At 36.4% G+C, this 14,084-nt stretch overlaps 2 protein-coding genes across 2 annotated transcripts; one reads left to right on the top strand and one right to left on the bottom strand.

Annotated features, from left to right (window-relative positions):
• Positions 1-80: 80 nt before the first annotated feature.
• Positions 81-4,719, top strand: LOC121729382 (zinc finger protein 771-like). The gene is made up of 6 exons (XM_042117874.1): positions 81-269; positions 559-1,075; positions 1,417-1,585; positions 1,976-2,070; positions 3,849-4,027; positions 4,330-4,719. Exons 1-6 carry the CDS (start codon positions 144-146, stop codon positions 4,492-4,494), a joined length of 1,251 nt encoding a protein of 416 aa, XP_041973808.1. The 5' UTR covers positions 81-143; the 3' UTR covers positions 4,495-4,719.
• A 4,491-nt stretch (positions 4,720-9,210) lies between these two features.
• On the bottom strand, positions 9,211-13,303 carry LOC121729792 (dual specificity protein phosphatase MPK-4-like). The gene is made up of 8 exons (XM_042118417.1): positions 13,266-13,303; positions 12,919-13,063; positions 12,121-12,252; positions 11,813-11,912; positions 11,395-11,630; positions 10,776-11,107; positions 10,128-10,314; positions 9,211-9,645 (listed from the first exon to the last, which is right to left on the bottom strand). The coding sequence occupies exons 2-8, from the start codon at positions 13,025-13,027 to the stop codon at positions 9,542-9,544; spliced, it is 1,200 nt and encodes a 399-aa protein (XP_041974351.1). The 5' UTR covers positions 13,028-13,063; positions 13,266-13,303; the 3' UTR covers positions 9,211-9,541.
• Positions 13,304-14,084: the final 781 nt, after the last annotated feature.

Here is a 14,084-nt window from a genome sequence, read left to right as displayed (position 1 = left end):
TTACCCTGTCTGTGGCACAATACGCATCCTTTGTGTCAAGTTGCCAAAATAGAAGAAAAAAAAAAAAAAAAAAAAAACTTTGATAATATTTTATATTTTATTGTAAAAATAAGATTACAATCTCAGATTTTAAAATAGTCATAATGAATACTAACTTTGGGAATATATCGGGGTTGTGCCGTAGTTGCATGAAAGAAGTTGCATCTTGGGAGAGAGAAAATTTCGATACCAAAGCTGTGGAAATGTTTAGCTACTGCACTAACTTAGTGGTAAATAATATACTTTTACTCTATTACTAATTGAAAGATCTTTATTCCATACTGTGTTTAAAGACGTTATAGTTTTACAATGTTCAGTACGTGTCTGATATATAATATAAAGAACTAGAACTGGAAAGGACAATGCATTGTAAAAACAGTGCGTATCTTGTTATAAGCAAGTAATAACTTTACAAAATGAATGTAATGTTATTAAATAAAAAACCTCATTTTAAAGATGCTTTACGGTTGTCAGAACATTAAAGTTGTATATTTTATTTGTTTATGCCTTCAATAACAGATTGAGAATGAAGAAAAACTTCCCAAGCAGTTTTGCTACGATTGCATAATTAAAATTGAGTCCAGCTACACTTTTATCAAGAGAGCGCAAAATGTTGATGCCACATTGAAAAATATCGCCTCCAGAAGTGAGACCAGTGTCATAGTCGAGAGAGAGGTGTCCAAAACCGAGTACAAAGATCAAAACAAGCTACAGCTGACTTTGCCAGATTATAAACTATCCATTGGTATCAATGAATTCAAGCATGATACTTGTATACAAGATTACAGTACTGCCCATACACAAAATATACAACAGAGTAATGAACCAGAAACTGTAGAGAAGATAGAGTGTATTATAAATACTTCAGTTATTTTAGATACTGGGAAGAAGAAAAAAGATCCTATATTAGAAAATGAAACAAAGAAAAATGTGTGCCCACTTTGTAAAAAGGCTTTCACATCCAAAATCTGGTACAACAAACACATGGACAAAGAGCATGCTGGTAATAAATATCTATGCACACAGTGCCCAAAATGTAAGTGGAATAGTTATTAAAAATGTAACATTATTATAGCACAAAATTTATTATCCATATTAATATTAAAATTCTGAATGTGTGTCTGTCTATTACCTCTTCATGCCCAAACCGCTGAACCAATTTTGTAGAAATATGGTATGGAGATACTTAGAGTCCCAGGAAAGGCCATAGGATACTTTTTATCCTGGAAATATATATGGTTCCCACGTTATAAACGATTTTTGGCGCAACAAAGTTGTAGGCATCATCTAGTTAAAAATAATTCACTATACATATATCCAAAGGAATAATTTAAAAAATATTTTTGATGTATGTTCAAAAGAGTGTTTTTAATGTAGCTTTTGCTAGACCATCGCAGCTAGCGTACCACTCCGCTAGTCACTCGAATGAAAGGAAATTCAGTTGCACCACCTGTGGCAAGAGTTTCAAGCGCAAAAAACAACTTACCATACACACGAGGGGCCACTCGGAGGTCAGACCTTTTGGATGTGACAAGTGCCCTATGAGGTAAAATAAATTTCAATAATAAAAATTTGCACCTGATACATTTGAAAAGCCACTTGATATACAAGGATAGAGTTAGCGTAATCCTGGAGCTATTAATATTTTTGTAAATAAAACTAATAATTTATCAAATAATTCAAAGTTTCATTCATAAGGAAAAATCAAAAACCATTGGTGTAGAATCCTAGGGATACTGGCTCACTAACACACCCAGTACCACTGCGGAGCGCACGTCTATTCACCGTCACTGTCACAATACAACTGAAACTCTACTTGACAATGACTTATATAGATTGCATCCCCACTACTGGTGTTTATGAGACAATGTTAAGTATCTACTATGTAGATACACTGCACATACACTACAATTGGTAACATGGTTTGTCATTTCAGATTCAAATTGAAAAGCATACTGAAAGGTCACATGAAAGTGCACGAGACTACAAAAATGTACCTGTGCTCCTTCTGCGGATGGAGCTTCTCTCAAGGTAAGTTAGTGCAGTGATTATAATAAATGTCATTAACCCATTCAGTGCGGATGACACGGGAGCCGTGTCATACATGTTTTTAACGTGTGGCGTATGACACGTGAGCCGTGTCATTTCAAATACGCTTGTATCTCCCTCAAATTACACTTTAGAAGGTTCTACTCCGAACAAAACCGTCTTAATTTTCCACGTAAAACAAGCCTATAGGCTTCGTTTCTGAATATTCTGTGAATTGAAAAAAAGTAGGAGCCGTCAACCTTTTTTAAAAGGTGCATTATTTGCGGATTACACGGCAGCCGCGTCTTATCGGTTTTTAACGTGTGGCGTATGACACGTGAGTCGTGTCATTTAGAAAGCGATTGTATCTCCCTCAAATTACACTTTAGAAGGTTCTACTCCGAACAAAACCGTCTTAATTTTCCACGTAAAACAAGCCTATAGGCTTCGTTTCTGAATATTCTGTGAATTGAAAAAAGTAGGGACTGTCTTCTTTTTTAGCCCGGCCGTACGCCGGCTGGACCCCGCCGGAACGCACTCTGTTCATACATTTTGTTGTGGACCCCGCATGCTATCAGAATTCTGACGTGTCAAAATATATTTTTCTGATCAGAAATTCGAAAAATGTGCGGTCGGGCTTTTTAGTAGTAAACTTTTAAGAAAATAAAGAAGTAAATTGGGAGCCCATATTATTCTATATTATTTTAGACTTTCAAGTTCTCGCAATTTTTTAAAACGATAATGTAGAAAAATACTTGCGTTTACATCAAAGTATTACTAATCCACTAACGATTTTTGTTTTAATATAAGTCGTTTCTTTCGAAAATATTTCTAACTGTTTCCGCAAATTTCCTTATCCATAGGAATAAAACGTTTCCCTGCGGTTAAAAGTGGTCTTGTACCTATAAGCTTTATTACTGGAAACCAATTATCGTGCTCATAAAATTTATCGAAAATCGATATAATATTATATCGAGAAAACTTAGTTTTCATGTATGGAATTGGCTAGTTCATATATTTTTTTATTTCCTCATGGTTCCCATCATCATCACCATCACCACTTTTGTGAACATGGTACCAACTCAGAACCGGATTAATCGGAACAAATACCCCATACAACAAAAGAAAAATTTTGAAAATCGGTTCACATACAGCGGAGTAATCGTTGAACAAACATAAAAAAAATATCCACAGCCGAACGTATAACCTCTTCCTTTTTGGAAGTCGGTTAAAAAAACTTAACAACGAACTTCTTTAAATTTATCTACGAACGTATAATTTACATCGGAAACCCAGATCTATTTAATATACTCATTTTTCTAACATTGAAACCTACAAAAGGTTTGCACACCTGAATAAAAAAATCGCTTACCTGCCATTTTCAGGTTAAAACTTAGTGAAACTACTCGAAATCAACTCAAAACAATGTAGCCTTCCGTTAACATCAATGGTTCGGGTTCAATTAAATAATTAAGTTAATAAACACGTAAAAACCAAGAAAAACAATAAACCTTTTTGAACGTGGCGGGTGACACGGTAGCCGTGTCATCTACTTCTATGGCGTATGACGCGGCTCACGTGTCACGAGAAAATTGTATGCCGCCACGACTGAAAGTCTTCAAAAAAGTGCGCCGCATTGAATCGGTTAAATATCAGTTATGGTTAGGATCATTAGGAGTGACGTCTTGATAAAAGACTCTCGAGATAGTCTTGCTTGTTTCAAACATTTTACTTTTTTTTCTTATTGTTTATCAATCTTAATACTTTTAATTTCATTTCAGCTAGTAATCTACGCGTGCACATGCGCACACACACGGGTGCGAAGCCGTACGCGTGCAGCGAGTGTAGTTTCCGCGCGGCGGCCGCGTCGTCGCTGCGGCGCCACCAGCGCAGGCACGCCAATGCGCGCGCGCATGTCTGCACTCATTGCAGGAAAGGATTTTTTGACGCTAGTGGATTGGTATGTCACCATTGGATGAAACTTTCTTTGATAAAAAAGTTTGAAGAACTACCTAAACTGGCAAATAAACAAATGCAAAACAACTGTATTCTTGAATATGGAACATTCACATCTACTGGCCACTAGACGGAGCTTTCGGGACTCTGTGTCACAAGTATGATAAAAAATGCTAAATTCCTTTGGCTTTCCAAGTTGATTTTCCCATGAGAGTTCCGAGATAACTTACTTTATTGAGTCTTGCTAACAAGTACTGTAGCTGGTCATATTCTTCAATGTTTTAGATGAAAATGTTATTTTTCCAGGCGCGTCACGTGCGCACTCACACGGGTGCGCTGCCGTACAAGTGTCCGGGATGCGCGCGCGCGTTTGTCGACAGCTGGAAGCGCAAGACGCATCTCATGCGCGCGCACCGCCTCGCGCTCGCAGACATACCGCGCATGCGCAGAGACGGCACCGCTATCACGTGAATATAGAAACAAGGGACAGTTGTATTATCGGGCCCCTAGACCTACAAATATTGAGCAATATTTTATTGGACAGTAAGATTGAAAGCCGGGCGCGTTCAATATTAACCCTAGACGGTCAATAATATTGCAAAATACGTGATATTACGCAATAAAATTGATAGTCTAGTGGTCCTGCTTAGGTACCGATTTATGTCTACTGTGCAATAAAGAATGACAGATTGTTTACGTTGATTTATTACAAAACGTTGATGTATCGGAGTTTCGTACTAAAGGCGGTCATAATAATGCCTCATGCGAGAATTTATTATCCCATCAAGCCCCATAAGGACACCGGTGACCGCGACAACAATAGATTTCCAAGAATCTCCAATCAAAGGAATATTCTGTTTTTATTTAAATTCTAGATGGTTATATAACTAAGACGGTGATCTCTAATCACTGGACCCTGGAAGCATGCTATGGCTCCAACATGTTGTATTTACTATAATCAGTCAGTTAAAGACATAAAGATAATATGTAATATTTTATTTACAACATTATAATATAATTTAAATCCATAACATAAAACATATTTAAATAACAGACACACATAATATTATTCTTTTACATGGTTTTACTTGGTATATATGGAGGACATAAAATGAGCTTTTTTACATTTGTGGAAGATTTATAGATGTAGCAGCGATCTAGTTGAATTGGCAGCCAATTGGACGCCTAGGACGCCTGTTGGAGTTGTAAAATATTATATTTACAAGTTTTTTTTCTTTTAGGCGTTTCTAGGCGTTTCTGATATACTTAATCAAGATGTTAATCGTTGGTAAAGCTAATAAATGGCCCAAGGGGCAGCCACAGGCCCAAGGCCAGTCTTAAACGAAAATCCATATTTGCTGGACAACTTTAGGGTGTGCCCGGCGCGGGCGCCCGTGACGGTCACCGTCATACAGTCACATAGTCGATACCTATGGATTTTTATTGATATTACCAAGCCAATAGACGACGACGCCGACGTGTACATAGGCGTCAGCCAATCAGCCCATTTGTCACGTCTAGATAGTTGACCCGTCGCCCGCGGGGCGGGCACCGCTGCACGCGCCACGTGCGACGGCTGAACCACCTCGCGCAGCGCTGCTCTATGGGGTGACATGAAACAAGCACGCCCCGCGGGTGGCCGCGCCGGGCGCACGCTTAACGCAGCGAACGCCCTTACCTCTATAGGGGTCATAAACTTATAAAATGACGAAAGTTTGGCTGTCGCTGGCTCTTACTCTATAACTAGCGGATTTTTCTTTAAAGTTTTCTTCTGTTGTCAGTCACGATTATCCAAATGACTGACCGTTTCAACTAGATCAAGAATAATACGAAGACAGTTAAGATTGAAATACTAGAACATTTAGAACGTTGAGTTACTATATTACATAAAAATATATTTTGGTAAGTACTTTTATTATCCGAGAATCAGACTTAATTAGTTGTAGATGTTATACAGGGTGTAATAAGAGCACTTCCGATAACTTTGGGGTATGATTATACTACATTTTCTGATTACGAATATGTATTTTTTTTTATTTTTTATTCTTTATTTTTTTATAATTAAAACCCTTTAAACATGATAATAAACCACATAGAAAAATATTTTAAAATATTTTTTTAAATTTTATTATTTTTACCCCCATAAGCATTTGCAAGCGCGCGGTCAACGTTCTCGTGTTCCGAGTACATACCCGAGAACGTTGACCGCGTTAATCAGCTGTTAGCTCCGCCCTACGCACGCTAAGTCGAAAGGTCGTATGCGACGAATGACGATACACTACGAGTTACGACTTACGACAGAACACACAGAAACCCTAATGTATGTCTTTTCAATTTCAAACCCATGAAGGTCACCATGACGTGGAACTTAGAACTCTGACCTCTGACCTCTCATCTAAGCTACTTGCAGTGTTAAGAGTTTAATGGTAGCTCATGTAGAAAACTGTAAGTAACTGTCTGTGCATGTGTAACAACTTACGACAGTATGGCAAACTTCTAAGATTATTAGACTAGTTAAAAAGTTCATCGTAAGTAACGAAACCTATGCGGATGAACTGTTTATCCGCAATCGTCACTTATCAATCGAAATAACAGATGATACACGAAAAAACCTCATACATAAAACTGGCAATTAACTTACGTGAAAAATGTTGAGTTCAAGTGTTCATACTTCTTTATGCATTTTGAAAATAGTCCTTAACACCAAGCAATAAGACCAGTCACCACCAAGAACGTCAAAAAAACTTCTCGTTAACGAAATGTATCACACCACAAAGTATTTTATTACAACTGAAATAATAATCAATTATTAACACTTTACACAATACTACCACGTTTTGATACTTGAAGTAATTGTTAAAAAATCAAACTTATCTCCTAACAACTCTAACAACCTATTACCTCAATGCTCAAATGGCTACTAAATTAAAAAATCTATTTTAATTTTTGAAATAATGTTCGTCGTGTATCGACTTTCGGAAGTAGTCAAAGGACACCGAACGCGGCGGCTTGCTTTGATCGCGGCGCCGACAAAGCGCGCCGCTGTGCAGGTGCCCGACGCACGTGTCGCTAATCCATTTCAAGGACAATCTAAGTGTTGTACCCTATAAATCCAATACTATTTAGTCGATATTTAAATTACCATTAAATAATAAAAATTATAACTATTATTTAGTAGATCTCATCTCATTTTTTTAAATTCGATACCTACATTACCGTGATAAAGTGATTGTTATACCGTGGTACGCGTTATGCGCGTCTAAAATACTTTAATACCTAATTAATTAAATAACTTTTAATTATTGTCGCTTTTCTTAATATTGAGTAGGTATTTGTTTATTTTTAGTTTGACAGTAATCAATACGTACTCGTATGTAAAACAATTAATACGATTTATCGATAAAAAAATTATCGATTACTAAAAATATTCACATTGCACAGGGATACATCCCTATTATTTTACAAAGTTTTTTCTTCAATTTTGTTCAGTCGGCTGTCTAACACGCGCCGTGCTGGTGTAGGTACTGTGACGTTTTTGTTTAAGTTTTGTAATTTTACGTTTAGATGATGTCATATTATTGCTTGTTTTGTGTATTGTTAACTATTTTTTTTTATGTTTGTAATTAATAACGGGCCGTGGCAAGATACGTCCGATGAATGTGCGATGCTTTAAGGAACAGGTGAACATCGTCGTCGATAGACGATAGTGCGGTTTAAACAGTGGAATAAAAAGTGTTTAAAGAATTGGAATGTCTCCTGAAATTACTTTTGTTAAGTGTTGAATAACTCTGCAATCTACATCGAGTTAGATGGATCATGGAGCACAGTTCGAACTGCATTTCATAAAAGCAGACAGCTGATCACAGGTCAGTGAACATGTTATCACGTATGTTTTCCATTGATAGGTATTGATAGGTGCAGTAGGTAACTGTGTATGTATTTTTACAGATGTGTAAATCGGATGATGATCGGATGTGAATTATGATTTCTTTTCCTTTTTGGCCGGAAGTAAAAACTGAGTATTTTTGAGTAAAAACCTGAGAAACGGTAATTAATAAATTGTAACATTTTGTTAAATCGTGTAAACTATTGTAATTTATCATTACAATATTGGTGGTTTATTCACTACCTACGGGCTAGGGTATAGGGCACACCACGATCAGCTGTTTTGTCTTAACTCATGACTAGCGCAGAGCCGCGCGCGCGGTATTCGGCGCGGGCGGCGCGGGGGGGTCGGCTCGGCCCGGGGTTTCATTCATTGGCGGCGGGCGATATTATCGCGCATTAACTGTACGCATTATACATTGCGTGTTGAAAATTTTGACTATTTTAAAAACTGGCGATTACATGAAAATTTCTTGCACCAATGGATATATCTCATGCCCTATAATAACCCCACGAAGTTATCGGAAGCGGTCTTTTGACACCCTGTATTATTATGAAGAAGCTAAAATTCAAAGACATACTTTAACACAACATATAAAATAATTCCTTACAATAATAATTATTATACTTATATTTTGGAACAAACAAATATTCTAGGGCTATTTTAACACATCAACATTTTTCATCTTTGACCCTTATATAAACTTAACAAGCATCAGTACTCATAATAAATGCAGTATACTTTAAAAAGGTATTATTTATAGTCCAAACAGTTAATATAAAAATATATCGCATAGATAAATCAAACAAATCTCGGTTGAATACATTGCCAAACTCCTTACCTACCCTCACCTTTAGTCAAAGTCAAAATACTTTAGGGTGTGTACCTGCTTCTTGTAGAGAGGAACTTTCACAGAGAACTGCGAATACTTTCGCAGGTCTTTCAGCGCTGCTACTGCAGCGCTGAAAGACCTAATTTTTTTTTCACTTTTGTATGGGGAAACTCGTGACGCTCGGGCCCATGCCCATACAAAAGTGAAAAAAATTTTGGTCTTTCAGCGCTGCTACTTTCACAGTGAACTCTACAAGGAACACTTACACACCCCAAAATATTATCACATAGTTTTGTTACACCCTGCGGGGCTAAAATGGTTGCTTTGAAGAATCATGATATGAATCAAAATATGATTCATTTTTCTAAAATCGCAAAATGCAACTCTGCTCTCAATTCATTTCTGTATTTTTGTTTTGACATTGTCAGTTTGACAGTTTTGACAATTCATTTGCTGAATTGATTGAGAGGAATTGCTAAATGTGACCATTTTAGCCCCGCTGTATTTGAGTCGGGTCGCCGGATAGAAAGAAATTCGGCGATTGACCTATACTTGCCTCCTTCACGCGCGCACGCAAAATATGTTTGCTGTTGACTCAGTGTGTTGACTTTGTCATTGTTTCCGACTTGATAACGTGTGCGTGAATACGAACTGTCAATGAAAGAGATAATTTGTCAATTGACAAGATAGGTCAATCGACTTCTTTCTGTCCCGCGACCAGACTACAGTTAATAAATAAGCGATAGAACTTTATAGCCACTGACTGATATAACAAAATACGAAATAAGTTCCGAACAAAGTTAAACAGTAATCTGCACATTCTGCACGATGTTGGACCACTCCACCTTGGACGGCACCAGGTAGAACGCCGGCGCCACCTTCTGACCGCACGGACAGTTGCAACCTGAAATGCGAAAACGACATTTAAGTACATAAAATGTATTTCAATAAAGTTAAAAATAATATATTAAGTCTTTTTCCTGCAAAATAAAAATAGCAATAACATTTACGTTTCAATGGCCATCGTTTGATAAAAATTGCATCTAACTACACAACAAAAACATTTTTATGACCTGACTATATCTGAATATTTAACGTAAAAAAATGCATGGAAAATTTGGCTTTATACTCCGGCGCAAGCTCCGCAGAACTAAGCGTGCATTGTTACAAGAAAGTACCCCTACATATTGCGACTATACTACTATCACAGACCAGTAATAGTATTCACTACGGGGCTTTGTTTTTGTCAGTTTTACAGTTTTGACAATTAATTTGCTGAATTGATTGAGAGGAATTGCTAAATGTTATCATTTTAGCCCCGCTGGTCTGCTACTATGTTTTTCAGACCCTGATTCCTTGGAATATTTTATCAGAGAGTCCACGTACCCATAACCCAGCTGAAACTCCCGATCTTGTGGTCGCACTGCGGGCAGTGCAGCTTGCCGCCGGGCTGCGACGTGACTCCGCGCATCCACGCCATCGGCTCCACGAACCACATGAGGCGGCAGGCGGCGCTCGCGTCGCGCGACACGCTCTCGTCCACCATGTGCGTCTCCGTGTAGCCGTCTGGGAACTGGAGATAATACATTTTATGAGGTTATATATGATCTAAATGTTTTAACTTCGTTTGAGCAATAATTCGTTTATCGCGCGGGAATTTTTCGAGCTGTATTCGGGAAAAACTTTATTTATTGTTAAAAAAATTAATGAGAGATTTAATGAGAGATAAAGAAACTTTGAGGCCTGGTGACTTTCCTAAGACTGTATGTATCTCCTTAACAAACTTACAAACATGATATAGTACAGACCAAGCAACAGAAACACAAACTTTCGAATTGATATTATTATCAAAGATTCCAGTTTTATTGTACAGCTCATAATTTTATAGAAAAAGGAATGCATGTTGAATGAAATTGTATCTGTGCTTATTCAACAGTTTACATTCAGTTATTAAATTTAAGGTAATGTAGCACCAATTAAAAGGAACTCCATGACTTCATGGACATTCCATGAAGTTCAATTGTGTTTATTTACCTGACTAGAACCTTCCTCCTGAACACCATTGGCATCCTCAATAACCTTCTCTTCGCCATCCATTATCTGGCAGGCCAAACTCTTCAACTTCTCAATCAGTAGCTGTCCGTTCTCCGCACAAGTCAGACCGGTCAACTTACTAGGTGGAGGTCTAATGCCCTTCTTGGCCAACTCGATCTTGACCTGTTTAGGTATGTGTGGTATTATGTTACTCTGGTTGGCCACTATCCGTCGACACTTCTTACACCTGTACACTATTGGATCTGGCCGCTCCCTGATTAGTCCAGGATCAGGCTTAACTAAGTCAGCAAAGAGTTGAGGTAGGATTTTTACTGAAAATTAAATTAACTGCTCATTACTTCCTCGCTTTGTATTGAAAACCATAAAGTGATTTACTGTCTGGTTTCAATAGGTTTTGTAGCTCTTAGTTATTTTAAAATATTGTAGTGTACAGTTTATAGTTTATATAGAATTATGTTGAATATACTTTTCAAGACTCAATATGCATTAAACATTTCTGGACACTCAACTTGTGAACAAGCAAAATAGCAACTAATTGAAGAATTTAACAACTTTCAAGAACAATACTGTCAATTTTAATTTTATTCTCAAATCATACCTTGTTTAAGTTTCTGGCCAGCCATTTTCAGTCTAAATTGTTTGAACCTGGGGTCATCTCTGTTAACTGTATACTGCATGTGACCAAACAGTCTCAGTTGCGCCACAAACCCAATGTTCGGGCCCACAAATCTCCTCTTACTTTTGACCAGTGTAAATGCATCTTCGTAGCACAAACCATACTTCTGCATCATATATCCTATCACCACAGCAGCTGACCTGGATACTCCAAAGTAGCTGAAAACATTATTTTAAATTAACTTACAGTTAAGAGTTTTTTTCTTTTTTTGGTGTATTTTCTTTTCCTTCAATCGCGGATTCTTGGAAATGCTATAGTATTCTATTGTTGTCGCGATCACCGGTGCTCTTATGGGGCTTTAAGGGTCAACATGGGCTAGAGCCTAAAAGTGAAAACTTACCAATGTACCAGCACAGTGCCTCCACTCTCTATGGCCTGTTTGATGAAATCTATACTTTCTGGTAAATGACTTATTAGATCTTCTTTAGGGACATCAGCCACTGAAATAAATTGTTTAAAAACTATAGACATTGAATGTGTTATCACAAAAATATAAAAATTCAAATTTACAAATTATTGTATAGTACAGAAATATTTTTAATGTTTATTATTTAGTCACTTTTTTGCTCTTGGTGCAAGACAGTTAAATGATTATTAGTGATAATATTATCATTAGGCCAAAATTTGTACACAGTACACATAACTTACGTTTGATAAACTTGAATGTGAGGTTGGGTCTTGCCAGAGTGCTTCTGGGCAGTGGAACCAGATCTATAGTCAAGATGTGAGTTATTTTTAATGATTCCAGAGCCTTTTGATCTCTAGCACATGCCAGGTTACCTGTAAAATAACATTGTATTCAATAGTAACGTCCTTATTCTATGATTTATATTTTTTTTGGTTAAATTAATGAAAGCCAAGATATCATGCAAACTTTGTTACAACTTACACAAAAAACTATGCTACTGAGCAGTTAATATTTAAAGTATATTTATTAGTAGGGTTGCCAGGCGTCCGGATAAAACCGGACACAGTCAGGCTTTTTGATTGCGTGTCCGGCCACAATTAAGAGGAGTCTGGCTTTTGTTGAGCTTTGAATTAATAATTTTATATGAAAATCTACTAATTTTAGAAGGTTTTGTCCTAGTAAAATGTAAAATCGTATGTTAAATTGTTTTAATAAAACAGAAAATTATGAAAGTATTCTTACACTGAGTTCTGATTCTAAGTATTCAATAGCAGGACTTTTTTGTACAAATGTCCGGCCAAGCTGGGTGCTGTACAGCCGGTTTTCGGTATATTTTTGGTCAACTGACTGTGTGGCAGCATAGTTTGACTTTAAAATATGATAAATTAACTGTTTAAATTTAAACTTTTTATTCTGTCTGAGACTGTTGGAATATTTTAACATAATAACTGTATTTAAGGATGGCATTTACCGATTATTAAGTAGAAAAGATATACATAGTACATAAAATGAAAATATGAAACATAATAGGAGCTTACCCAAATATAATCCATCATCAATGAGATCAACACTGATATCTATATCATCATCATCATGCTCCTGTGAGTCTGCCGCGTGAATTTCGACCTCTGCTACTTGTTTCGCCATTTACTATCCTTTTGCTATTCTTAACTCTGTAAAATAAAAAAAGGATAGTTAATGCATGTCAAGTAGTGATTGATAGTGAAAAATAATTACTTTGTGCAGTTGTTACTAATTATTGTAATCAATAATTATATCTATCTTAAAGTTACTGAAATTTTTTAATCAATAAAAAATTAGTGTTTCATGGACTTCATGGCACGATTAAGAGGATTATGAGTATACCTACTCCTCAGTACTGTACCTTACTGTATTTGAAGTACAAATTATTAAAAAAAATATTAATTACACATAACACACAAAATTATAATAATAAACAATAATGAAGTATTATTATTTATTAAAAAACTGCTGGAAATTTTATTATGATCGAGCAAAAGCAATGCGCGCGCTCATTTTTAAAGTTTGACAGTGACACATACTCCTATCAAAATGACATCCGTGACATTTTTTGTACATAATATGGCGCTCGGCTTTTAACCATAAGCCTATATATTAAGTCTTTGTTTTTAACCATGGCCAGTGTCAGGTAAAATATGGCGGGAAAAAATGTTTTTTCGTGAAAAGTTTACAAAATTTTAAGTCGTTTTGCCAGAAGATCGTCAAGTCGAATGTTAAAAAAAGTAGTCAGTAAAGTCAAAACCAGTCAAGTCAGTTGTTTTAGTAAAGTGGTAGCTTTACTACTACTATGAAGTTTTGGAGGAACACAATGATATCTACTTAAACAGATATGTTACGTCCATACTATTTTCCGGCTTAAATCTCTTCCCAACAATTTTCAAATTCAAAATTGCAAACATTGACAAATTTGACAGATAAGTGAAACAAAAGATACGAAAAACCATAATTTACATAAAAGAGACAGTTCTATTTCAAACGTCGAATCGTATCACTGTCTCTTTCTTCGCCTGAGCTATGACGAAAATTCGATTTTTTCCAGATTGTTCGAAAAAATAATTGAAAATGTAAATAATCGAGGTATTTATTGCAATCAAGACATGTGGTAAGAGATTCCATGTGTTTTGTTTACTTGCGAGTGATAATTGGTACATTTTCGATACAC

The sequence above is a fragment of the Aricia agestis genome, chromosome 8 (genome assembly GCF_905147365.1).
Source record: "Aricia agestis chromosome 8, ilAriAges1.1, whole genome shotgun sequence".
NCBI classification, from domain to species: Eukaryota; Metazoa; Arthropoda; class Insecta; order Lepidoptera; family Lycaenidae; genus Aricia; species Aricia agestis.
This window is presented reverse-complemented; position numbering and strand designations above follow the sequence as displayed.